Source organism: Aphelocoma coerulescens, chromosome 2 (assembly GCF_041296385.1).
Source record: "Aphelocoma coerulescens isolate FSJ_1873_10779 chromosome 2, UR_Acoe_1.0, whole genome shotgun sequence".
Classification (NCBI taxonomy): Eukaryota; Metazoa; Chordata; class Aves; order Passeriformes; family Corvidae; genus Aphelocoma; species Aphelocoma coerulescens.
In genome coordinates, this window is record NC_091015.1 from 95,007,485 (window position 1) to 95,034,847 (window position 27,363).

At 38.8% G+C, this 27,363-nt stretch overlaps 1 protein-coding gene across 1 annotated transcript; it reads left to right on the top strand.

The window, feature by feature from the left end:
* Positions 1–6,525: 6,525 nt before the first annotated feature.
* SPMIP7 (sperm microtubule inner protein 7) lies at positions 6,526–27,140 on the top strand. The gene is given in 8 exon segments (XM_069004927.1): positions 6,526–6,598; positions 6,601–6,699; positions 6,702–6,891; positions 6,893–6,934; positions 6,936–6,978; positions 13,689–13,864; positions 23,843–23,950; positions 27,116–27,140. Coding segments are annotated over 8 exon segments (756 nt in total).
* Positions 27,141–27,363: the final 223 nt, after the last annotated feature.

The following is a 27,363-nucleotide window of genomic DNA, read 5'->3' on the forward strand; positions in this document are numbered from 1 at the left end:
TGGTCTGATATTGAAGAACACCCTTATTCTAAATAGCATTTAATTTTAGATTTAGTTTTAAATACAGTAATGTTTTACTAAAGATCTGTCACATTTTACATTAAGAGTGTTCATATTGGGAAAAATGGGAATAGACACTGTCCAAAATGCAGATTCAATTTATCTGCCTTGTTACAATATCCTATGTCAATCAATAGATGCATAAACCATCAACGAAGCAATAAACTTGGGTTCTGTCATTACTGCGACCTTAATTTCTTCATTAAATGAAGTATAAGGTATTTTGCTTCTATTTTAGTTTGCATTTCTTTTATTTTAAATAGAAATTAAAAACATGTGTATAAAGATTGAAAAGCTTTGCGAGACGTTCAAGATTTCTGGAAGAAAACCGAAGTCTCGTTCAGGTGGCATTCATGTGCAAGTCAGATCTGAGGTTCTCTGACAGACTTTTCAGAGGCACAGACCTGAAGCCAGCAGGAAGATGAGGACAGCTTTTAGCCTCTGAGCATTTTGTGTTCTTTGTCTCCACCTTCTGCTTGGAAAGAATGTGAGTTATATGGAGTTAAGGCATTGTGATTTCTAATTCATTTGAAGAAATCTGAGAAAGAAAGCAAATAATACTGGAGGAAAAAGTCTCAAATGCAAGAGGCAACAATAAAATACTGAATGTACCATCAGTAGCAATTATTTTGTGAAGACAGGCTAAATAATTATGTGGCACCAGATTGGTGCTTGTTGCTAACTCAGATTCAGTGGGCAAAAACTAAAAGCAACAATAGTCACATGAACTGATTATAGATTGAGATATTTGCTGGGGACAACAAGAAAGATGGTGTCGAGTCACAACTTGAATTTGATTTATCTTGATTGAAGTAATAATTTAAGCAATAATGGGTAATCATCAAGTCACCCCTTCTATTATAAAAATTGCAGTTGTACTTCTCTACAGTGTTGTCATGGAAAGCAGAAGCAAGGAAAATTCTCCAGCTCCAAGGGCAAGAAAATTGGGGTAAAAGGACTGCCTGTACTTGTGATTTCAGAATGTCAACAGAGTAAGCCACTGAAAATACTTAGAAAGGAGGAAGAAATAAAACTTTACCTGGGGAAAAAAGAAAGGAGACAGAAGATACTCATAAGAGTATCTCATAGATGGTGGATTTCTGTGATTAACAGTTTAATTTACTTCACAATATTTTTTTGTTATGTACCACTTTCACAACTGTGTTTGAGGAGCAAAATTTTTCAAAAGCTTTATTTCCCCCAAATACTTCCTGGAATAATTAGAGGCTTTTAATTGAAAAATAAAATGGATTAAAATCTTTTCACTCTAATATTTAATTCTTTTAGAACTCTGCTGCACTGGCAGAAACACAATTAATTTTTCACTAAAATGCTGCTCCCAAAAGAACATGAACAGGTTCCCCATTGACAAAAATCAGCATAGGTTCTGATTTTAATAAAAGCATAGTAATTTCTAACAAATAACAAAGCCTACCTGAAAAACAGCTCATTTTAAAATTCCATCTGCCATTATTTTCTGTCATGGTCCATAAATATTTTATGGACTGTCAAATTGATTTATGTATCACAATTGAAAGGGAAAAACATAATCCACCAAAACCAAGTAAGTTAATGAAAGAAGAACTGAAAACAACTATATTAAAAAGAGAGTATTCAAAGGTCGCCACAAGGCAATGGAATAAATGTATCTAGGAATGTTAAGCACTGCAAACTGACAAGGTATGAGCAGATGTACATAACTTGCAGGATGTTTAGGTACTACTTAATGGAAGAAGAAATTTTTTTTTACAGTAACACCTTAAACCCGAAGATGGAGCTCTTGAACTGTTTATTTTAAAAGAAGTAGAAAAAGTGAAAGCAATACAGTTACCAGAGGAAGATACTGTAGAACTTCGGGATTTGCTTTCTTAGTATCTTCAATGGCATTGCGTGCTGGATTGTGAGAAAGTCGGGCTAAATGCTCTTTCATGTGCATACACATTTCACTTGCAAAGCAGCCATTTCACTTGGCAAATCTTCCTGTCCACATACGAATCCCAACTCTCAAACACTCCTTTCCTCACATTTGAGACAGTCTTTCAAAATTTTTTCAAATCTTTCTTTTAGATTTCTTACTGGAACTCCTTTGGAATTGAAATGGTACTTCCTGCAGAAGTGTCTTGTATAAATGATTTTCCCATTCCTCCTCTCTGTTTAAAGAATACATATGACCAGGTTAAAGACACCCTTTCCATAGAGGAAAAAAAAAGTATCAAGTAGTCAGTAAGTCCCACAGAAAGAGCCACAGAAAATAAAATACAAGGGAACTGCTTAAACCACATTTTAAAGTCATTAAATATATTATTCCATCTCTTCTGTCTGAACCTGTACTTAACAAGCAGTGGGAAGAATCCTTTGTTTCAGTACTTTCTGAGAAAAAAATTAATGAATTTATGAAATAATTCCCCAATTAAGTTTTTTAATCAGCCAAATACGCAGAAATACATAGGGTCTGATTCCTCATTCGCTTGCACTTCTTACAGGTGTTATACAAAGGGTGAACAACAGCTCTTTTTGCAGAAGAACACGAAGAAATATAGTTTACATCACTATCAGACACATAGAACTTTGGGGCAATTCCCCTCCCATATCCAGGGTAGCTCAAACCTCCCAGTTTTATATGAGCATGCCCCCAAAAGGTACATTTGACATATAAAATGTCTGCTGTTTGATGATTCCTTGTGCAGCTTTAAAATCAGACTGAGGTAATTCAACAGCTTTACTACTAATTTATGACACAGAAACAGGCCAAAAGAGTTAAATTTGAATGTAAAATGCTAACATCCCGTTCAATGCATTTAAAATCAACTTGGGCAGCAGTACAGAAAACACAGGGAAATTGAACTCTTGTATTTCTAAGGGGTTCTGCATATTGGAGAAGAGACTGAATTCAAGATAAGAAATAGTAGGTGGATTGTACCCTCACAGAAAAACAAACCTGAGGAGGAAGTTACAACAGCCTCAGGTACAGAGGGGTCTCTTCCCACTTCTTGTCCAAAGGAGGAATCAGGGTATATTAGACCAAATTAACATTATTCCTATGCCCATTGAGTTGAAAGGAAATGCCATTCACCCCCTTAAAGTCTCACATCAAGTACATTCTACTGTTCCATAAAATATTTTATTCTGACCTTTTAGCCTTAAAATCAGCATTAGAGTTGCAAAATCAAGCATCTTCACCATAATTTATCAGAAAATTAAATCTAGTCTGAATCTTGTATTGGCAGGAAACAGTTTAGGATGAGCCTTAAATAATTAAACAGTCAATTTATTAATTAATAAAATGCTGTATTATTATAATGTGCGATTGGCATAGTTTCAATTAACTTATTTAGAAATGAAAAATCTATGAAGTGATAGAAAAAGATTTAAGTTATGGTAACTGCTAAAAGTTTTTTCAAAGTAATTATAGTAATTATAGACATAGTTTTTGTAAAGAGATTTCTGTACCAAAATATTATGTAAATAGCAATTCTACTTAGTTAAATTACTTTTCTCAGTCATGCTAATAGTCAAGTAGTTTTCTAGATCCAAGTATTTTAATTACATCTGGCATTTCTAAACTGCCTATTCAGTGTAAGTACTGTGTAGAAATATTACCATTTCTATTACTTGTTTTGTTAAAGTCATACAGGAGAAACAACTCCAGTTTCTAATCTGTCTCATTTAAGTGTAATACTTTAGACAAAAAGCCTGCAAGATATGAACTATATTGTGTTTTTCAAGTGGCTATTCATATTTTCTTTCTGACAATTATACCACTCATGTTTCATAAGTTCAAAAAGAAACTTTTCCTTATCATATAACATGCAGAACTTAAAAATGTAATGTCTTTTCAGCCAGACGGAAACTTCCTTCAGATGGCTCAGAAAACTCAAATGTAATTAAGACACTTCAGGAAACATGCTCCACATTGTACTCAAAAAGTTTAATTAATCACTTAAGGTAAAATATATATGCTACAACTGTCAGCATTGGTAAATAAATAACAACAACAACAAAACTAAACAAACCAACCAAACAAAATTTAAAAGTCTCATCTTCTTTACATCAGTCTGAAACTCAGATTATATTAATAACACTCCAGTGCAATAAAATTGAAGTGTCTTTTTGGAGCAGACAATGTCTAGTATGCAAAGACAGAAGAAATACTCTGATGTTTTAGTGACTATGTACTAAAATACTGCATATGGGTTTCCCTTTTTCGTCAGAGAGCAGAACTTTGAACTTCCTCTTTGATCACAACCATAGACCATAGAATAAATCCAGCACACATGTACACTAATGTACAAATTAAATAACCTAACTTAATACTACCAGACAGCCTAAGCAACTTACTATGGTCAAATTTCAAAACCTCCCTAGGAAGCAGAGACTCTTCCCCCTACCCCCAGCATGAAGCTTCCTTGGCACATGGGAAGGAGAAACACCCCTCTCTCTAGCACTCACTGCTCATTTTTTGGGGGGGGCGGAAAGTGTCAAATTATATCATCCTTTACTTTTCCTGCATCTATCTGCAAATTCACACATGGAAAGGAAGTCTGATCCCACTGGGTGAGCATAGATGGGTAAAGAAAGCACTGGCAGGTGTAACACAAAACCTCCAGCGACACGAACTTAAAACTGCCGGGCTGCAGAGAGGGCGCTCCCAAGTCACCGGCGACAGGAGCAGAGGAAACGGCCTCAAGCGGCACCAGGGAGGTTTAGATTGGAACAGGTTGCTTGGGTGGGAGGGTGAGGAGGAGGAGGAGGAGGCGGTGGCGGCGGGCCGAGAGGCGGCACCTCGGGGCCCGTCGTGGCTCCCTTCCCTGGAGCTGCCGAGGCGGCGGTGGGGCTTTCCCGGCCGCAGTGCCCAGCTCTGCGCTTGCATCTCTGGCGAAAGCAGGGAAGGGAGGGGAGGGGAGAAGAGGCTTTCACATCCTCAAACCCCGGGGAAACATCTGCTGCTGCTGCCGCCGCGGCGCCATCCGAACTCGTCCCGCGGCTGGGTTTAATCCCAATCCCCGCCCGCTCCAGGGGCAGCTCCTCTGAAGCAGCCGGGCTTGCGGCAGCGCCGAAAGCGCCCGGCCGAGGCACGGGGAGCCGGCCTCGTGCTCCCCGCAGCTGTTCCGAAAAAAAAAGAGCGACCAAGGAAGTTTCGGCTGCAGAGCTAAAGAGCTGTGCTGGACCAGACACTGCCGTGGGCACCCACAGCTCTGCTGCTCCGTTCTCATTGCGCTGCTACAAAAAAAAAAAGGCAATTGATGCCTGGAATCCGAGGACATTTGTATATTTGCATGTTTCTGTGGCATTCGAGTATTTAGAATCTGTAGTGGAGAAGAGAAGGGGTTTTTTTGAAAGGTGGAGGGAGAGGGAAGAGGGGTGGGACATGAGCAGCTAGCTGGGAAGCAAATAAAGTCTTACAGAAAAATATCACTTTATTGGAAGATTTGGGGTATTGTTTCTTTTCCAGAGAATGAAAGCAGCTGTTTATGTCAAAGAATCAAGGAGAATGATCCACAGGAATCTTGAAGCAAATTAAAAGGCAGAGGTAGCAGAGAGGACTAGCTTGGACACATGACCAACTCATCCATGTGCTTCTTTAGGTACGGATCGCTTCAGAATGTTGACAGTAGAAATAACTCAGCCTTCCCTGGCAGATTCACTTACCAGGATAAACTGGATAGAACCCTGTCAACAAAATCCAAGACAGTTTAAATTGCATTTCACTTTACAAAATGAATGCAACAAAACATGAGTCATTCTTGTGATGTCTTCCATCCTATGCCTTACCTGGGTCCCATGTCTTTACCTCACCTGTCATCTCTTTCTAAAGAGGAGGAGCTAAGAAGGCATGCAGGAAAAAGTCAATCTGCACCACTGAATGTAATTTCTAGTGTTAAACTGATTCTATTTAGTATGGAAATTACTGAGTGTCAGTAGACTTAGACACCAGTATGTCATTTTAAAGGCCTGTTACTGGTAGGAATCAAATTTTGGAAGTTTCTTTTCACTCAGATGAATGTACAGTTATGATAGAAAACAGGCACAGGATGTATCAGACTGAGTTCTGTGTTTTCAGTGTGTTGCCTTAGCCTTGCAGTGCCTGTACTGCATATAAGACATTCTCAGCTGTCACTACAATTTGTTATGTGTGTCCACTCAAAGGACTACATTACAGTGGTAGGCATGAACTAAGCTTCACATCAGGAGAAATTTCATTATGAGGTGTTTCCCATCATTACCAAGCAACAGAAAAAATCTGAGCATTCAGTGGCCCTCTTCTTTTTGTACCATACTTGATAAGTCTTTTTTCAGGAAAGATTTCAGCAGATACACCGCTGCAATGCAGTGATATGCACTGTTTTTTCTGGAGAATGACCTCTAGTTTTACTGTGATTTATTGGCTAGAACTTCAGAATCTTGGAAAAACAGAAGCAAGTTGCATCTTTTAAGTTTACTGCCGCAAAAAGGACATAGAAGAAAATGACTGATGGACCTGAAAGGCAGGCAAGTGCCTTTGAAAAGTCTGCCTTGTCAGTTGAACCAGTTTACAACATGATCACCAACAGTATCCAAGCCTGTTGAAGATGTGCATGCCTGTTTTGAGGGGTCTTGAGAGCAATCATGGTTTTGTCAGCTTTGAAGAGAAAACAGTAAATATTTCCTTAAATTCTATCTATTCACCCCTCCAGTAGTGGCAAATTACGCTTTATTTCCACACCAGGATGTTGTGTCTTTACTAGATCCCTGCTCAGGTTTTGTGAGTCCAGCAGCAGATGCTGAACAGCAGCCAAGTGTTGGAAGAACTACTGAATCTCAGGTAGACTACAGCAATAGGAAACCTCACCAGTGTCCCCATCACAGGAGAGAGAGCCCAGCCTGGCCACGGGAGACCTCCTGGAAGAAACCAGCCAGGACTGAAAGTGGAAGTCCAGGGTATGACTCAGACATAAGGCAAATTATATTTTTTTAATCACCAAAGAAATTGGTGGTGCTTAACAAATAAATAAAATGAGTTTCTGAACTCCATTCCCCAGGGTCCTAAAGGAATGACCATATAAAGTATATTTGTCTGGATATTTGAACTGAAAATAACAACTGCAGTAGAGTGTTTGTATGAGTCATTGTCCCTGCTGTAGCAAAGAGGTACCAGTCATAAGATTCCAATGAGAATTCTAATGCTAAAAAAACCCCAAAACAACTGTGAAGGTAATAAATGTTTTTTAAAAATTTATTTATGTAAGTTGTGAAGTTATTTATCATAGTTCTAATGAACACCTACTTTAATGCAAACCAAGAAACCCAAATCACTCCAGAGTCAGGAAATCCCCTGGATATTTCTGTGTATTTTAGCGTTTCCTGACAAGTTGTGGTGCAGCACATTTAGACACCTGTTCCAGTGTCTAGTTGATCAGAGAACAGAAATTCTTCAAGACTGCCATCACATATTGGTCAAAGTACCATATTACCCTCTTATTTTATATCAATGTCTTACACATAAATTTGAGTCTGATCATTTTGTAGTGATTGTAGCATTAAAATGGAAATTCACTCCTTATAACATAAAGTTAAATTGGCTTGATTGTTTCAAAAAATTCTCATAAAAATTGTGGAAAGCAGAAATACCTGCCCTGGGCTTCTAAGGATAGACATAATTAGCAATAAGCAATATGTTTGATGTTAATTTCAGTGATTTTCATAGAGACATGCTCATTACAGCTAGAACGAAATTTTATGGTATCTCATGCTACACGCTCATAGATGAGGGGAGGCATTTCTTAGAACATGACAGAGAAATGTAAATAAACTCCTAGTGCCATTTTGCTATTAAGTAGAGCAGTTACTGCACAGTTAGCAATATTTTACACATGTTATTGTCACCAAAAAGTCTCTAAGAGCCATAAATTCTGGCAGTGGTTTTAGTTCCCAGTTTCTGTCTTCAAACTTTGCATTTTAAATCACTTTCTGCTTACTGCAGCCATGTGATAGAACCCTAAAGAACCCAAGAAACCACAAGGGCTAAATATAGACTAATAGAATACATATTTTTCCTTTTTTTTCTTGCCCATACCATGTAATTTTCACTCTTATTTCTCATTTACTGTGTTCTTCATTTACATATGAAAATTAGACCCCAGACATCAGTCAGAACTGTTCAGCTATTTTTTTCTGCAAGCCTCTGGGAAAGTGAAGGAGAAAGAAGATTTGAGATAAGCAATTCTATCTGCCCATTAATTTTCCCAATGCAAAGAAAAGCAGACAGAGACAGAGATACTCTGGCACATAGAGACACACCTGAAAAGAACACAGACAAAGTATGAAACTGAATGCCATCAAGTCAGTAATCTGGGTTACAGTGAAGAAAGTGATCTGAAATGGACAGTAGTTCCAAGAGGCAGATAGAAACTGTCTGATGGCTTTCTGGTGTTCTTTTGTTGGGGAAAGTTCACTGTTAGACTAAAATGCTGACTCCACTGAAGTTGTCAGGGAAAGTCAAACTGAATCCAGGGACAAACCTTGAAACTTATAGTTCAGCACCAATTTCTTAAGGAAGCGGTGTAAGTGCTCTTCCAAACCTAGAATGCATTTACAAGTTTTCCTGTGATGGTGAGGTATTAACTACAAATGTTTAAATATCAATATAAAAAGCAGATGAGTTTTTAGGTACTATTTTTAATGAGACTGCATAAACAAATTCCAGATTTTAACTGTATGATTCAGAGCCCAACCACCAGCCCCCAGGCATGTGATGTAAGTTGCTAACCTTTCTAGATACCAGTCCCAAGACATTCCACAGCTAAGTTGTTTGGGGAAGCTGTGCTGAAAGAGAGATCAGTCAAGCATTTTGCAAGCAAATTCTACAGTCACTTTCTCCGCTGTGTCTGGGATGGATGTAAAAAACAAAAGAGACAGAAGCAGCCTTTGAGACGGATGAGCTGTGGTGTATAAAAATCTGCAGCAGACAGCAGCTTCTCTATTGTGAGAAGATATAGCACCATGGCTTTGGCAGTCCACAACTTTGAACTTCTCTAGCACTCCTTTGCATGTGCTGGCCGAAGCAAACTCAGTGAAGCTCTGCAATAGCAAAGCAAATGTGAGGAGCTGATGATGAAGGTTGTTCTAAGACTGGAGAATCAGAGCCTGCCAGAGAAAGGATGACAGCTGAGGAGCTATTCTCCAAGTGGTCTCAGTCTGTATAGGGGAGGTGCTCTGTGCTACAAGACCAGGCCTTGAGAATGTTTGCCTGTGGAGTCCGCTTCACTCACTCACATGACAACAGAATTTTCTACCCTTTTCTCTGTGGTCTCAAGTTTTCTTTGCAGTGGTTAGGAGGAGGAGGACCTCAGAATTTGACCATACAGGTGTATTTGTACTGGGGACCTGGTGATGAAGTCCCCCTGTCCAGTTTGTAGATATTATTCTATTCATAGGCCTTAACACAAAGTTTATGGGGATTGCAGAACTAACCAGGTTGTCTGACAAGCCTGATAAGGAACAGAGATGACTTCTTGCCCCTGCTGGGAGCTAGTACATCTGTAGACACAGTTTTCTCCAAAGCTGGAAAATGGGGAATACTATAGAGTTTACTTATAGACTTCTTGTAACCATTTCTTAAATAAATAAGTAGTTAACTCATGCTAGTACTAGATTTTTTGATTTCTCCAAAAGCCCACCTAGTCCAGTATTTCATCCAAGACTGTGGATAGTTAATAAAGTCATCATCCTTCCTCCAAATATTTTCCTATCATGTGATGATTTGTTGATCAGGGATTTGTGTCCAGGAGATGGTGTGTTTCTAATTAATAGTCATGGATTCACAGATTTACCTTTATGAATATATACATTTGCTCTTTGAGCACATCACTTACACTCCAACTCTCTACTTCCAGATAATTTGTGAATATGTTAGGCAAAAATGTCCTAGGCCCAGACAGGTTATCTGAAGTTCTCGCTACCAGTGATCTCTATCCACCTGGAAATCTGATAATTTGTCCCTTCCTTTGATCTCTGATCTTCGAACCAATTATTTATCCATGTGAATGTCTTATCTTTCTTCTACTGTTTCTTTAAGAGGCTCAGTTGAAGAATTTTATGCAGAATTTACTGAAATAATTGTGGTCGGATTATACTAATTTCCCTGTGGCCTTTGTGCAGGAAGAGCTCCTGCTGAAAGGCTGAAGCAATAGCATTTTCTCCAGAGTAATCACTACTCTGGAGAAGTAATCATCCAGGAGTAATGCAGTGTTAAGCAGCACGTTGAGTGAGAGGTATATCAAGGAAGGATTCCAGCTTCTTCTACGTTTCAAATAATGATAGAAAATTACCGTAGGCAGTACTTAGGTACTTAGTGAGTTAAAACTTTTGACCTGCCTGTAGAAAGAGAAAGAAGAAAGTTTAATCAGAGGCAACAACATATAAAGTAAAACAAAAAAAGGTGCAACTTGAACAACAACAAATGAACTATTTAAGGACATTCAGACCTTGACAAATTAGAGGGCTGGACAATCACCAGCCATATGCAGTTCAACAAGGGGAAGTGATGGATTCTGCTCTCTGGCTGTACAGACAGACTGGGGAATGAGAATCTGGAAAGTAGTGCCATGGAAAGTAACCTGGAGGTCCTGGTGTATGGAAAGCTGAACATGAGTCAGCAGTGCCCTGGCAGCCTGGAGGGCCAAGTGTGTCCTGGGGGCATCAGGCACAGCATCACCAGCCAGGCAAAGGAGGGGATTGTCCTGCTCTGCTCTGCACTGGGGCAGCCTCACCTCGAGTGCTGGGGGCAGTTTTGGGTGCCACAATATAAAAAAGACAATAAACTATTAGAGAGCATCCAAAGATGGTGAGGGGCCTTGAGGGGAAGTTGTATGAGGAGCAGCTGAGGTCCCTTGGTCTGTTCAGCCTGGAGGAGACTGAGGGGAGACCTCATTATAGTCTACAAGTTGTGAGGGGAAGAGGAGGGGCAGGCACTGATCTCTTCTCTGTGGTGACCAAGGACAGAACCTGAGGGAATGGCCTGAAGTTGTGTCAGGGGAGGTTTAGGTTGGATAATTAGAGAAAGGTTCTTCACCCAGAGGGTGGTTGGGCACTGGAACAGCTCCCCAGGGAAGTGGTCACAGCACCAGTCTGACACAGTTCAAGAAGTGTTTGGACAATGTTCTCAGGCACAGGGTGTGACTCCTGAAGATGGTCCTGTGTAGGGCCAGGAGTTGGACTCAGTGATCCATGTGGGTCCCTTCCAACTCAGATTATTCTGTGATTCTGTGAAAAAATGGCCTACAGTATGCTCAAAAATATCTGTGCTATTAAATACTCATAAAACAATGACATGTGAAATAGCAATCTGCCTAATAAGATAATAGGTTATCTGGAAATAATGTAAAAAACTTGAAATAATCCTGTTAAGGCTGAGTGTCATTGAACAAAACAACGGTGGTTTCACTAAGGGTTAGATTATTCATCATCCCTACAGTTATATTTCACTTTGCATTTGCTTTTCACTTGCCCAACAGCAGAGTGATTCTTTCTTTATTCAATAACTTAGGTTTTTTTCTGTTACTTATTATGCATGTCCTCTCCAACACAAACTGGTGGGGTTTATGCTTAGTTACAAGTAGTTTTTAGGGGGTCATTAGTAGCCTTTTCTTTCAAAAGACTAAAAGAGAGACAAGAAGTAATGGTAATAGGTTATATTTATCTTCCACATACAAAGAGAAATGGAATAAGTAACCAAGGAATCAAGTGAAAGCATCTGGAAGAGTTATCTGAAAATCTTGTATTTGGCATAAACAGCTGCTGGGCTCACATTAAGTTAGTTTACTTGTGATTATTAACTGTAATAATTATTATTTTTAATAAACTAAAATTCAGTCCTGCAATTGTTTTTGATTGCTGCGTGAAAAAACTATTAAGTCAGATTAATTAGCCAACGTTTCCAAAAGGAGCATGTAATTGTGATTTTAGGTTGTTGGAGGCTTCTGGGACAGATTTCAAACAGGATCTTTTACCTCTCCCCAGAGATCTGGTGTTTTGTAAATTTCAGGTTTTGTGAATACTGGAGTTGCCTGAACATTTCCTTTATGAAGTCTGTGGACAGTTAAATATTTCAAAATACTAAATTTGGCAGCATTCTATAACTATAGAAGTTAAGATATTCAGTTAATACATATAGGAAAAATATGTTCTGCATGCTTCTCCTGTGAGAGAGTTAAATATAAAAAGCAGAACAGAAGAAACTTGTAAAGGGAATGACTGTCATGATTCCGTACATCTGCATTAAGACATTACATTTATGAAAACGCTGTGGTAATCATACCCACGCTCAAACTCAAGGGGTTTTTTGCTGCCTGTCCAAAACAATCACTTCTGCATTGGTGCCTTTTATTTACTCTGTATTTCACCTGTTCAAATCTATCTCAGTGTGGAGCATTTTGGATGAGTCCAGTAAAGGGCCACAGAAGTGTTAAAAGGGGTCAAACAAGAGCCAAGTTGAGACAAGAAAAGAAAAGCTGGTCAAAGTATGATAGAGAAATAAGAACATGTCTCCTTTCCAGACCATGAGCCAGAAGGTTTTCTCAGGCAAACTCAGTGGGTAGGTGAGTTACTGGGCACAGTCAGGCATACAATGGGAGAGACAGGTACCTCAGCAGGGTGGAAGAAAAGCAAGATAGGTAGGCAGATAGATAGAAAATGCTATCATGGTTTCTTGAATGACGCTCTTTCAAGGGAACATACAGTTGTGGACGGTGAGAGTTGCTTGAAGGGACAGACCAAGAGAGAAACTCAGACCTGATGTTAAATTCTCCTGAGTTCTCAAGAACTGAATTAAATAAGTATTGCAAGAAGGGAAGTAGTTAATTTTTAAAGAAGACTTGCTTATACTGTCCTATGAAATTTACTGAAGTCCTAGTATCAGAAGAGATTAAAAGATAAGATTCTGCTTGCTGAGCTGTTCATTTAGCATATATGCCAAACTACTCATTTGCCATGGTCTTTTACCAAATTCAAATGAGCACTGCATTATTGCAAGAGCAAAACTTTGACCTGTCACCACCTGTCTTTTGGGACCTCATAAATATTCTGTCAGACTGTTCTGTCTGGACAAAAAAAAAAAAAATATTGATCCATTTTGGCTTTAACAGTGTAAGACAAATCTCTCAAACCTGTCATATCCCTTTGTACATGTAAGTACAATGTCTCTGGGTTGTTTCAACTTTCTGCATTTTTGATTAAGCCCAAGCAGTTCTTCTCTCATTTTCTGAAACAAGAATTGTAGCTGGAATATGGTATCTAATATTAAGGCATTTTCTGGTGCCAAAGGAGAGCATATGCTGAGTCTCCTTTGCTTGTGGGTATCTCCAACTTTTTACCTGTAAACTAGAAATCAGAATCTATTATGTCCTCTTTGTAAGAGTATCCCAGTCTGATCATAAGTATAGCCAAAAGGATGAGAAATGACACATTTCTATCTTATTTCCCTTTTTTCCCAAGCCTCCTCTCAGCACATATGTATTAGAGCTGTCATTTGCTATGTGCTGCAAGTTCAGCAGATGATTGTTTTCATCTTGGGACATGCCAAGCACACAGGGCCATTCATCTCTGTGGTTTTTTCTTGTGAACCATTTTAATAAATAACTGGAACTTTGGAGTGTGCAGTGTATGGTTCAGCTGCCTCCACCAGCTGTCTTATGAATAATGTACATATCTTTGATTTACTTTCTATCTGCTGTGTTGGTGCAGTAAATTTTGAAGACAGTGCCAGTGTATACTTAGTCCCACTTAACCGTGTGCTGACTTCAAAGCCTCACTACACAAGCACTGCAGAGCGTTTCACTTATTAGCAAGGTTGTGGTACTGCCTCTTGAGTTCTTGTTTCTTGGGAAAGGGGACAAAACAGTTAAAAATCTGATCTTGGGTGAAAAGAATGGAAATGTGTTTATTTTCAAACTATACCATACTTTCATTCTTCAAATGCTTTCTGTTCTTAAGTATTAATGAACAGGTCTGTTGCATGTTTGATGGGTAGTATGACTTGAATATTCCCATGTCAAAAGGGTGTGATTGTTAACATTTGTCACTAGATGGCCTTTGAGTGTGCATGCAAAAGCTCCCTGAATGCTATTAGGAACACTATACTTTTAGCTAGATCATGAACTTTGAAATTTGAAGGTTTTCACTTTAAGCCTTTCCTAAACCAGTCTTTAGTAGCTTGAGCTGATATTAAGTGTTTATTTGCAAACTTTTGAGACAGGAAAATGGTAAAAGTAACAGGTTAATAGTAGGAATTAAAATAATAAAACGAAAGAGGAAAAAAGTTCTGTTTACTTAAACCAGAATTTCTCTTTGCATCAGCCTTTCCTGTGTGTCCTTGGAACCTTGGTCTTGCTCAGTTTGCATTTGTGAGGAAACTACAGAAAGGATATTTCACTGGGTAAAGAGGAGGGTCAGAAGCTGTAGAAATATTGTCCTCTCTGTTCTAAAGAAAAGACATGATGCTGGGCCTTATTCACTTATGTTGGAGTACGTGCTAAACATTCCTGGTTGTTGGGAGCTGCCTTGTGAGTAGCTGGAATTTCTGAGCTACAGCTTCGATCTGTTAATGTATGTTTCTTACTTCCACTCTAGGGTGAATGCATATCCTTTTGCAGTGCATCACATGCTGTCACATGTATGGGGAACAGCACATCATTCTTCACACAGCAGCAGGTTCATAGGCAAAGTAAGGTGCTAATAAGGATTGTAAGGTCATCACATTTGACTCATATTACTGCAGCTGAGCCTATTAATGCCAAGCTTTTATGACATAATGCACCATTCTGATTGTTTTATTCCACCTTCTGCATAAGTGATCTGGTTTCTCAGAGCCTGCATCTAACTTTTCTGCTTGAATAATAACATAAAATATCATAAAATGGTTATTGAGAAATGAATGTGCTTTCAAAATACAGCACATACAGAATACAACATAGTGCTGAACAGAGATGTCTGAGTTGCAGTGAAATTAGAGAGTTGTTAACCCTTAGTTCTGCTAGGTTGTACTGCTGTTATGGTGGAGCTTCGAAGAAGAGAAGCAGATGTGTGCACTCTGCTGCAGGCAGACATCCTGTCTGGGACTATTTGCATCATGTGGAGGATTTGTACTGCCTTCTCTGGAATGCTGCATCTCTTTTTTCTGGGTTTTGGTGAGTGAGGCTATGGATTTCATTGATTTCTGTCAACAAGGAGATCCAGATCTCAGAGATTTAAAAGATTCTTACATCTCAAAGCTCAAAAAGTCAATTGTGAAAAACTCAATTCCATCTGGAAAATTTTATTAAGTTTTTCACACTTATTGTCTGTCCATGACTGTCAGGCATCAAGATTAATATGATTTTAAGAAGATGAAAGAAGAAAGTCAGAAGGCATAAAACTTGGCCTATAATTTGTTTTTCTCACTTTGTGTGTTTGACAGTAGTTTTGGAAAGATATGTGAAGGTATAATGGCCTTTAAACTCCCACCAAAATCCTTGAAAAGTCAGATACATACTTTGGATTGAGAAGCCTAAATATGATTTGTAACTATAAAGTGTAAAAATCTCGTTGTAAATAGTTACTTTCCCTCTCATGGAGCAGCAGCTGCACTTCCTGCCTGTAGCACTTGGGCAACAGCATCAGTGCCTGGGCATTACTCCGGAGTGAGACACTGTTCTTCCCCAAAGTATGCAAGAAAGTGGTTGCCATTCAAATTATTAGCAAAGGTGAAAGTAACTAAGAGTCATCTGTCATGTAGCTGCAGAGACAAACAGGAAGAGTGGTGAACCTGGGCATGTTTTGTATGTTAGCCTTGCACCCACCCTCTCTTCCTTTTGGCAGAACAGGAAACCATCTTCTGTTTTTCTTCTTTTTTCTTAAGGAATTAGAAAAAAGATAAAAGTCTTGACCTGTGCTGTAGTTGAGCCTAAAAGCCCCTAACATAAGATCAGCATTGTGAAGAGCTGCTGTGCATATATCCAGCACTCTAGATAGTATTCTGAAGTCCTTACCATGCAATTTGGAAGCTTTACAGACATAAATCCAGGTGCAGTGTGATAAGGTCATTCACCAAATTCCCATTGGGAACCTGTAGCATAGTTAGGAATGAAACTTCATATATCCTGAGCCCAAACATGTGCTATTTTTTTAACTGAACTCTTGTCTTTAAAATGGTGCTGTGCTCAAACTCGGTTTCATATAGTATTAATTAGGACACAGTGATGGTCACAGTTCTTAAAAATTTGGCTGAAAGGCAAGTGAAAAATTAGGAATCTTAGTCATGTGTTATCCCATTTTTCCCAGTGGTTCAGACATGGAATATGTATGGGAGCCTTCAGCACATGTAAAAAGCCATGTCATAAATGTTGTGATTCACCTAGAAGTGCTAAATTTATTAATATGAATTTTTTAATAACTATGTTTGTAATCTGGTGGCAGTCTAGGATGATCAGTGAGAACTGCCCAAAGAGAGCTATGGATGTGCTATTCAGGTCAGACTCTTCCTCTTTGCACTTGACCAAAAATCCTGGATCATAATTCAGTTTTTCTCATTTTCTTCCAGGATTTCATTAAAACCTGTCTTTGGAGAAGGTCATGAATGGCATAGTCTCTTGAGGTCTGTTGCAGCCCTGGAATGTAGGATCATTCTTAATATCCATGGTTTGTATATGCACTCCTGAATTTGCTTTAGAGTGAGCTTGTTGCTCTCTTTCATCCCCAGATATGTTGCAATGTATGCCTAAATGCTGGAATCTTCTACCATTTCTTTGCCAAGGGTAACATAGAAATAACTTTTTTGTAGAAAGTCATAGTCAAAAAATTAGGAAGCTGTTGTGAAAGAGCACTGTGAAAATCTCTCTCTGATGCAGTCCTCTTTCACGAGCAGATCTTATAAATTTTTTTATAAAATTTATGACCTCAATTTACAACTCAGTGCTTCACTGAGTGGACTACATTGTCAGAACACACATGTTGTAAGCTTGAATCTTTTCTTTTTACACCACTAATGAATGAGGTTCCAAGTTGAATGTATTGATGCTTTTTTTAATTTTCAATGTGTGTTGCTTGTGTGATTGTTTTAGGTTTACTGGATAGCAATTGCCCAGTGGCTCTAATGGCTTTTGTGGTATTTTGAAATGTACCAATTTTTTGTGCTTATTTTCTTCAGTTTTGTTTTCCTACCTTCTCTACTTGTCTGCTGACTGTAAACTCTCTTGTATTTGCATTCTTGTTTTTCAAACCCACAAAGTGTAAATTCCATTGGAATCAGTGAGTTAAAGGTATCTGCTTAACAAGATTTCCTGAACAGGGATAGGACTGAGAATCTGTTCACATACTTTGCAGAACTGAGACCTCTGGGATTTCTTTTACAAGACTTTAAACTCTGAATTTATTGTGTCTGTTTTTCTTGGTTATTTTTTCTTTGTTTTTAGTGGTTTGATTATTAATTATATCCTTGTAATATTTGTTTATTTGTGGGAGATGAATACAGCATTTGGCTTTATATGTCACATAACTACCCATATATTAGGTAGGTAAGCAACAGAGTGCTAACGAGTATGTTTTGTGCAGCCAGCCAGGCTTTCAAAAATAGCTCAGCAACCACATATGAAAACCAGAATTCTGAAAGAACTCACATTCTGGGTGCACGTTGATCGCTAAGCTCCTGCGAAAATCTGGCCACAAACACCACAATCTGATCTCCTGTGTCTAACTGCTGCTCCAAGTCAAATATGTACCAAGAAAGAGGAGGACAGCCCAAATTCTGGAAAAACATTGTGTTTTCATCTCCCTTGGGTAAGTTACACAGGAGAGGAAATTTTGCAGCAGAGCTACAGTGACTTCCAGGAAGGCTCAGACTGATAAATTCTCTGGGCACTTTTGAGAGGTTCCATGTTATTAAAAAGTGAAAATAGGTAATGACCCAAATCATTGTTTCTTGTTATTAACAACTACTTTGAAAAATTGCCTTTCTTATTCAGAAGTGCATTTTGAACTCAACAATTCTGAAAACTGTAGATAAAATGTTTTTACTGGATCATATGGATTTCCAACATAATCATCCTCTGTTCCTTTTTTCTTTAAAATCTTTATTTGTATATTTTATTTTGTATAATTCTACTTCACCCATGGCCACAAGGTTTTTTCTGTTGTTGACTTCTTCCCCAATCAGCTACTGAAAAAAGGTTATGCTCTATGTGGTATTTTAGATTCTGCAGGTGTTTTAAGGGTCAATGGAAAAAAAGCCTCCCACGCTGGTGATGGGGATTTCCTCTGTAGCATTCATGGGCAGGGCTCTGGTCTGATAGGCACAAATAACTCTTCTCCCTGGTATTATTAGAGCTTGCTTACACCTTTAGTGAGCTGACAGAACTTAGTGCAGTAATAGTAGCACACTTAGTGCATTGCAGACTACGCAGCAACAGTTCATACCAATCCAGGTTCATTTCCTATGTCTGACTTGTGCTTTTCTCTTTAGCGTGTCTTTCGTATTACAGCAGAAAAACGTCCTGATTTCACTGTGGTGCTTATTGTAACCTGCCTCCTGACACTTGACAAAAGCAGTTAGGACAGCGATTATGTTTTCTTGTTCCACAATAAAAGCCTCTTCCTCAACAATTGAGTAAAAAATTTGGCAGTCATCGGCTTTCAAAACTTGCTACTCATTCCTCAGCGTTCCTAGTCCACAGTAGAGGGCAGTGCTTACACAATGCATGTGCATTCTTGCAAAGTGTTAGTTACTTAGTAGCACTTTTGAAACATCAACTAATGCTTTGCCAGAACACTGGTAAAATAAGTTACAATATTGGTTTTTGACAGATACAGACTGACAAGGCTACAGTGACCTGTCCAAGGCCAGAGGGGTTGTGTGTGTGAGGAAGACAACAGGATCTGATCAAAAGCACTCAATTGAAATGGGGAACATGCAGTTTCTAGGAAGACAAAGTCCTAACTGCTTCAAGTCCTGCAGTTCTTGCACAGAGCTATTCTCTGAAACCACCCTTTATTCATGGTTTCTCAAGTACATTGAGCAAAATGCTACTATCACAGTATATCTGTAGTGACTTCGCATATTTCTTCAGTGTAGTCATTTTCCATCTGACTGCGTGCATGATTCCCCTGTAAATTCAAGTTAACAGAAACCTCACAGGCCACAAATAAGTGGGAACAGGACCCTCTGCTGTCTTTCACCTTACGCAGTCATTTCCATGGGCTGCCAAAGAGCTTTCTCACAAAGTATTCTTTCTTCAGAAACTGACAGCTTGTCTACCATGTATGCCTGTTTAGTGATTCTCCAGTTTGACTCATTCATGGGGTTGTGGAGGGAAGTGTGTGTTGAAATATCCTACTTTGACATTTTCCAAATGAGGTTTTATTGCTGGCTTGAAATGCTTCATTGTGTCTGAAAAATATTACCCCATACTACAAAGGGGGACTGAAAAATTTGAAAGAAGAAAAAAATTGTTGGAAATGGTAGAAACAAAATTTTCCAGTTCAACATGATTCAAAAATATTTTGGGGAGTTGCCATTTTGATGGTTTTATCTTTTCAGGAACCCTGAATCCATTTATAAGTACCCATTCCCTATCCTGCTTTGATGGCTGAGGGAGATGAGTATGAAATGAAACTCAGAATGCTGTCGGTCCCATTCTCTGCTCTGCATAAAGTACTTTGTTTTGTCTTCATAAGTATTCTTAAGTATATTCTTTTACAGCACAAGGGAGTGTATGCATGAATTGCCTGACATAGGATCGTTCCTGAGGCATTTTTACCAGAGGTTGTTCTGTTTGACAAATAGGATCATGGAGGCAAAAGGGATGTAGAAGGCCACAAACGTGTTACATGTCAGTCTTCCTGGAAGTGATTTTGAGGTGGAAGCCAGTTGAGAGCCTTATATGCTGTGAGTGAGATGTGAGAGGCCTATTTTATAATTGCAATAATGAAAAGAGCTAGGTAATGACTTCATATGGTGATTTAGTTCTATTGCATTTATACAGGAGTGTTTATAAGAAAGTAAGATGTTTGGAACTCTTTGCTTGTAAATGCAAGGTAAGAATCTAGCAGGTAGCTTTCACTGGACAGAATTTTTGCACAAAAATCTTGGATACCTCCATTGCTCAAGCTGAAGTGCTAGATCCAAGTTTTCAATAATTACAGATTACTTGGGGGAATCTAGATTTCATTCCCATATAAACATGTGATGTGGAATTTACATGGCAAACCTGGGCATCCAATACCCTGGAGGCACTCTAGATCATCCCTTCCAGCTTCTGCTTTTGAACAATATATTATAGGCAATATCTCAGATACCTTAAGGCATCTCAAATAGATCTAAATATCAGTACGGAGGGCCTCCTAAATTAAGTCCACACTGATCTTCCTGAACATTACCAGGAAATAAAAATCTACAAAGTTATCTCAATATTGTGAGGCTGCACCTCAAATCCACTGTCCAGTTCTGTACCCCTCACTACATGAGGACATTGAGGTGCTGGAGCATGTGCAGAGAAGGGCAACGGAGCTGGTGAAGGGTCTGGAGCACCAAGTCTAATGAGGAGCAGCTGAGGGAGGTGGAGTTGTTTGGCCTGGAGAAAACGAGGCTCAGGGGGGACCTTATGACTCTCTACAGCTACCCAAAAGCCAGGTGGGGGTCAGTCTCTTCTCCCAGGTAACAAGCAATAGGACAAGACAAAATGGCCACCCAAGGAAGTGGTGGAGTCACCACCCCTGGAGGCATTTGAAAGATGTGTAGATGTGGCACATGGGGACACGGTTTAGTGGTGGGCTTGGAAGTCCTGGGTTAACAATGAACTCGATGATTCTTACAGGTCCTTTCCAACCTCAGTAATTCTATGATTCTATGGACATACAAAGCAGAGGCACTCAGAATCACTACAATTCACTTGAAAAATTTAGTGCCTGCACAGATTAAACTATCAACACTATATATTTGTTACTGTTGGGCCCAAGAGCTGCTAGGATGATAACAAGGAAGTGTAAGAACAAGAAAGATGTCATGGTTACAGAAAGAAAGCTTGATGACGGCAGCATAACCACAGAGGAGTTTTGTGTGTTGCCCAGTGGTAGGCTGGCACTTGGTTGTTTTCTTCTTCAACACAGGTTTGCAGCTCATCAGAGAAAGCACACAAGAGCTAACTAGACAGCATGATCCAAAAAAACAAAAACACAAAGGGGTACTTTTTTAACCTCAGCTTCTTCTGCTTTATCACCTACATAACCGCAGCACAGTTTTGCATCTTCTCTGCAGGTTCCCAGGAGAGCAGCTGCTTTACTGTAGTGTAACCTTGCTTACTTTCCTGGTACCTTTAGCTTCTCTCTGCTCACTTTTTTTCAGATCCATTTCCATCCCACATATTATGAATGTAACAACTTCTGTCAATTGTTTTAACAAACAGTCTAAAATAAGTCTTCATCTTGGGTCATCTCTCAGATAGACTTTTGGGTCACGTTTGCCCATTTATGATGCTTTTGTCTTTTCTTCTACTTTTGCCTTTTCTTCTACTTTTGCAAGTTTTAAAGGTTAGGAGATTTTATCAATGAGACACCTCACAGTTGTATAGTTATTGAGTGATTTAACTTCAAATAGACTTATAAAATGTTGCAAGCTAATATTGTACTTCTTGTTGTCATCTACTTCTCTTTGTGATGCCCGTACACTTCCAAGGAAATCACTGGAATTTCACGACGTGAGAGACGTATCTTGGTATGTAGCCTATCACCAGGGTAATAAAACTGGTTCACAGTTTTACTGAGTCCTTCAAAGTGGCATCACGTATATTTTCAGTTTTGGATGAATGCATGTGCTTACAGTCACAACCACCCAATATCCATTGGCGGATCCTTGGTGGGATCTTGAGATACAGATGGAATTTTCTACAGAGTCACCTAATGTGCACATAACCTAACAGTTGTCTACTTTGACATGAAAAAGCAAATTTGAATGCAAGCCATTTTGGCCAATTCTGAAAACATGTTCTATAACTGTAAAAGATTTTCAAGCCTACTTGTTGCCCCTGCACAGCTGCTGTCAAGACAGGGAGCAAATTTGTTCCTTGTCCAGCCAACTACTATAGTAGTGATTCTGTGTGGGCAACAGCTTCCCAAGTGCTACGAAATCTCTGTACTGGCTCTACAAAGCCATCTTCTCTGGAGAGTCGTAGACTGGAGCATGGCCCAGGGAGTGTAGCAGTGGATGAACGTACAGGTAAGTGCAAGGTTACTCCAAACTAAGAGAATTAGATGGTCCTTCTGCTAACTGTGGGTACAAGGGCTACAACTTACACCACCAATGCTCCCATGGCAAATACAGTTGACTCAGAGTCCTGTGTTATAACTCTGGTAGGTAGATACAGCATTTTGTCATTACCTCTGCTATTCTGGTGAGGAATTTCAGAGCCAAGTTTCCCACTACAAAAGTCAGAGATACACAAAGTCTGATAAACTGCATGTCTCACATGTGTCCATTTTTGCATCCTGTGCTGAACTTAGTTGTGGAGAAGGAGCTCATCAGCTGCATGATACTAGTAAATTTATGCACTTTATAATTGAAGAAACTGTTTCTTTTACACAGAGTACAGGGGAAACAAAGAGTACCCCAGAAATTGTTTGAAAAGAGGCACTGTTATCAGTTACATGGTGTGAAGACCCACAAAGGGCTAATGGAGGCAAGGTGTAAAATCCCAAATATTTAGTTGATTCAGCAGATGAAACAGCTTGTTGTGAGCCTTTATTTCCATGTGTATGGGCAGTCTGGATGTTTATGTATAATTCATGTGTGTCTTATGTATAATTGTATAATTCAACAGTGTCCTACTTTGAGATGTCAATACAGAACAATATTGATGATATTCTCTGAAAAACTTTGAGTTGCAAAAAAAAGGTACTATATTGGGGTTTTATATTGTTTTATTTCTAATATTCATGGATTATCTGAATTCATATTAGTACCTATTTTTTTCTTTAATTTTGTCCATCTCGGCTTCGTCTTGCAGCAACTGTCATCAAAATTTTCTTTGTGCTGCTTCAGATAAGTAGTTTTTTTACTCCATCTCTTTAAGGAACTCTGTTTTTCATTTTCACATTAAAACAGCATTGGAATTAACAAAAGGCTTTAGTTTTCCAAGATGTGGCACATACTGTCTCAGTTCACTGGGGCACTCACACTAGAATTTAAGTTGGTGTGTCTAAGCAGCGTTGTTAATACTACCCCTTAATATATTCTACGGGAAATTTGGAGCACCTTAGAATAATTTGGGAAATCACTTATGTTTTAGCCCATGAGAAATTGTACCTGTTGGCTTAAAGTCTGTTATGTAAATTCTATATTTGAAACTGGAAACTACATATGAGCTAAATCTGTATAACATTTTAAAAGAATACTTCCTTGCTTTTTGTTCTCTATGCAAACTCTGTGACTTCATTTCTTCTTTGTGATTAAATGTTGCTTCTAATAATGAATATCATACAGATACTAAACATAAACAAATTGAAAAAAAAAATCTCTAAAGAGCTCACCTTTACAATGTCTAACCAGAGATTTTGGCCCAAATCATAAGCTAGATCATCATAAAGTTGTTTCCCTGACCTTAAAGAAGCTATGAAAGTTTATACCTTCTAAGAACTTCTCATTTTATTATGAAGAGATTTTATCCCATCTATCTTTGATAAACCCTATTCTTTCTAGTACTTACCTATAAGTCAAATTTCAATCCTACAGTCATTTAGTTTACCCTTTCTCCACCCCCATCCACCTTTTAACTGTTTCCTTTAGCACTCCAAATATTCCTGGATACACTGGCAAGGTTCATTGGTTAGCAACTCACCCGGCAAATTCTAATCTTCCATCAACAGCCCCACCAGTAATTGCAGGAATGCATGGGTAGGTATGAGTTATATTTCTCAGCTTGTTCAGAAAAATTACAGGAAAAATAGTAATTGCATTTATTTAGTTAAAGAACAATTAAATGTATGACATGACATTCTATTGGCTTAAAAAATACAGAACAGTTGGGGTTGGATCCCACCGCATTATTATCATGCATATCTGAAGTCCTTTTGAGGTTTTAGAATTTTGCTGGAACATGGTAAGTTATGTGTTGGGGAGGTGACTTTTTTTTTTTTAATAGCAAATCTCTTTGTTTTTTCAAAAAGGCCCATGAATGTCAAGGTTATCAATTCCCAAAAGAAAACTATGTGGAGTTTCTCAGTTGGTCTTGGCAGACTCATGAAACAGGTATTTGCTATGAAAAAAATGGTTGTTAAAAATGGCTGGGTTGACTTAAAAGGCAGTGAGAAGCAAAGTCATGCCATGCCAGCAGGCTGATGCAGCCTGGGACCCTGCGAGCATGAAATCATCATAGCTCCCCATCACGGTCATGGCTGCCTCATGAAGGGAATTAGTCATCTTTATTCTCTTTTGCTCTTCCATACAAGGCAGGTTAAAACTATGTGCCAATATAAGTATTTAGATGTCTAGCTTGTTGATTTCAAAAGACCTGTACACTTCAAAACTGCTGAAAAATCCTTTTCCTTTTGTTAGCATGAAGAGCTTCTGATGCTGGCAAAGGACTAACCTAGCCTTTCTCACAGTGGCTTCAAAACAGCTTTGTAACTTTGTTTCACCTCTCTCCTTTAGGATTTTGTGCTTTAGATTCTGCTTTCTTGTTATCTGTAATGAACTAGGATATGGTGACACTATCCTGAGTTTCCATGTTTTTCTCAGAAATTTATCTTCTCATTGAACTTTTAATTGGCCTTAGCATTCTGTTCACAACACAACACATTCTTTTTCAGCACTGTCAGTGAAAAGTATGCAGAAAAGGCTCGAGGAGATTTAAGGAGCTGCATGGCTTTTAAAGAATTCACCTTGTCAAGAGTTTCACCATTTTGATGAATGCCCTGACTTCCTTTTCTGCTGCCCTCCATCCAGTCACCTCTGCTCTTTTTCTCTTGTGGTTATACTTGGAAAATAGGCAGTCACCTGTAGTCATGGGCTGCTGTTGACAGGGAATGGAAAGATGCAACAAAGTCCTGAGTCTCCATAGTCTAATAAAGCTGAACTCAAAGCAGCCTGATGCAACACTAATATGCTTGGAAATGTCACAGACAAATAAAACAGGCAAAGGCATCTTAGCAAAAATCATTGAGAGACTTCATTCAGGTACCAAAATTCAAGAGCAAAAATGACAGGTGCCACTGTGATATGAAGAAAACACTTCAGTTACTTCCTTTTACTTTACACAGATGTCACTGTGGGTGTAGTTCACAGTGGAGGAATTTTCTTCATTTTTAGTGGATAGCAAGAACAGGGTCCTCATTCTGTGCTAATGGATACTTTCCAGAACTAGGACAGAATCTCCTGACATTTTTGAAGAAGGTTGTGTAGGAATAAACTAGCAAGCATAATCATATCCAGAGATTGCAGAGCAGGTTTTGCCACCCTTTTCCTGAGGTGTATGGTACAGTTCCCTGAGGAGGTGTATCTCTGATAGCAAAACTATAATAGTTCTATGGTCTCACTTGTGGAGTAAGTTAATGTTTACTGAGCTAAGGTGGAAAGTTCTAGGCCTTCATGAAACTACTATATAAAACTACGACGGATGCTGAGAATCTCCCCTCAACATTAGTTACTGATGCCCATAAAAGAGAGATGCTTAACATTTGATTCCTTCCCTTTATAAAATAAATTATAAAAATTCCCACTGATTTCAGGGGTCACAGGTCAAGCTAGACTATAGTGGAGGGGTGAAGAGAAATTATTCCTGTAATTTGGAGTCAGACATTTGCCTCCATGTGCTTTTGATGTAGGACATGATCCCACCCTCACCATTTTTGCAATGGTGGCCCCTTTTTTTGTCTCTTTGCTCATTCTCAAGCAATGATTGTAATAATTTCTCAGAAAGTAGCAAGTGATTGCATGTGGTGGATGTTTTATAGCTGCTGTCTACATCATATGGCCAGTGTCCTGAAGACAACTACAGGTATCAAAGGGAGTCTCTTGTCTACTGCTAACCTGATCTAATAAATATTCCTGTCAAAAGTATCAGCAATGTCAGATAGACCAGGCAGCATGCAACCACTTCTGCACTGCATTTCTATTGTACAGTGCTCCCACAGGACATGCAGCAAAATCCTGTACACCAGTGTCAAGCACTTTGAAGTCAACAGGATTGTATAGGACATGAAGCAGTAGAAATACGGTTTTTTCATCTTTGAATATGAGTAGCGCTTTTATATGTCAGGATTTATTGATACATTTTTACTGTATTTTTATTTCCAGGTAATCTCAAGGTGAAGACAGAAAATTTTATTTAAAGTCCCCTAGAGAAATTGAATTCTGTCAAATTTGCTTAGCTTTTGCATAAGAAGGAATGTTTTATGTGTTGTTTTGTCTTGTGTCCATTGCTACCCAGAAAATACAAATTCAATTGTGCCTCAGGTTGCATGGAAACCTACTGGTTTCACCAGAGTTAATCTAAGATAGTGCTAGATTTCGTTTGATTATTGAGAGAAGAGTTTCACTCTTCAGCAAGTTGCTTTGAAGATTTCAAAAGGTATCTCTAGGTCAAAAAATATTTTTTATATGGGGAGTGAGGGAACATAAATGTCTGTGGTCAGTTTTGTGTCAACCATGAGAACTGGGCATCTAAAGCAGACATGTGACAGTGCTAACAAAGTCTTTCTAGAAGGCTTGAAAGCCAAATCTCCAGCATGATCTTCAGGCACCACAGGGCCTTATGTGCTTGAAAACATTTGGCATGGTCATGACAGTTCTGCACATATACTGTGCAGGTTAGGTGTGAAACAGCTCTGTGTGTGTGTGTGTGTGCGTGCTCAAGAAAGGCTGAAGAAGCTCTTCAGGAAGATTTACCCCACGGTCCTTAAGGGGGCTGATTCTAATACTATGGAATATTGCAAATGGTTAATACTCTCTGTGGCAAATGGGCATAAGCGTTTGTGAAGAAAGCAGTGAGAGGGAAAAAGAATGTTTAGGAATATGAGAACTTGTTTTAGAAGTCTTTTTACTGTCTTCATGTGACTGCAGATACATAGCAAAACATGGAATTTGACTCGTATAAGCACCAAGGACTTTCTTCTCAACTCCAGTTGGTCCTCAGATTTCTTTCAAGGCAGAATAAAAAACTATTATAATTTAGAAAATGTCAGTCCTTTTTACCTGGATAACTGAGAGCCTCTCTGTCTGACAGTGAGGAGGAAGGAAATGTATGAAGATATGCAGACACTTTAAATACAGAACAAAAAATAATACAGAAGTAGGTGTTTGTGGTAGTC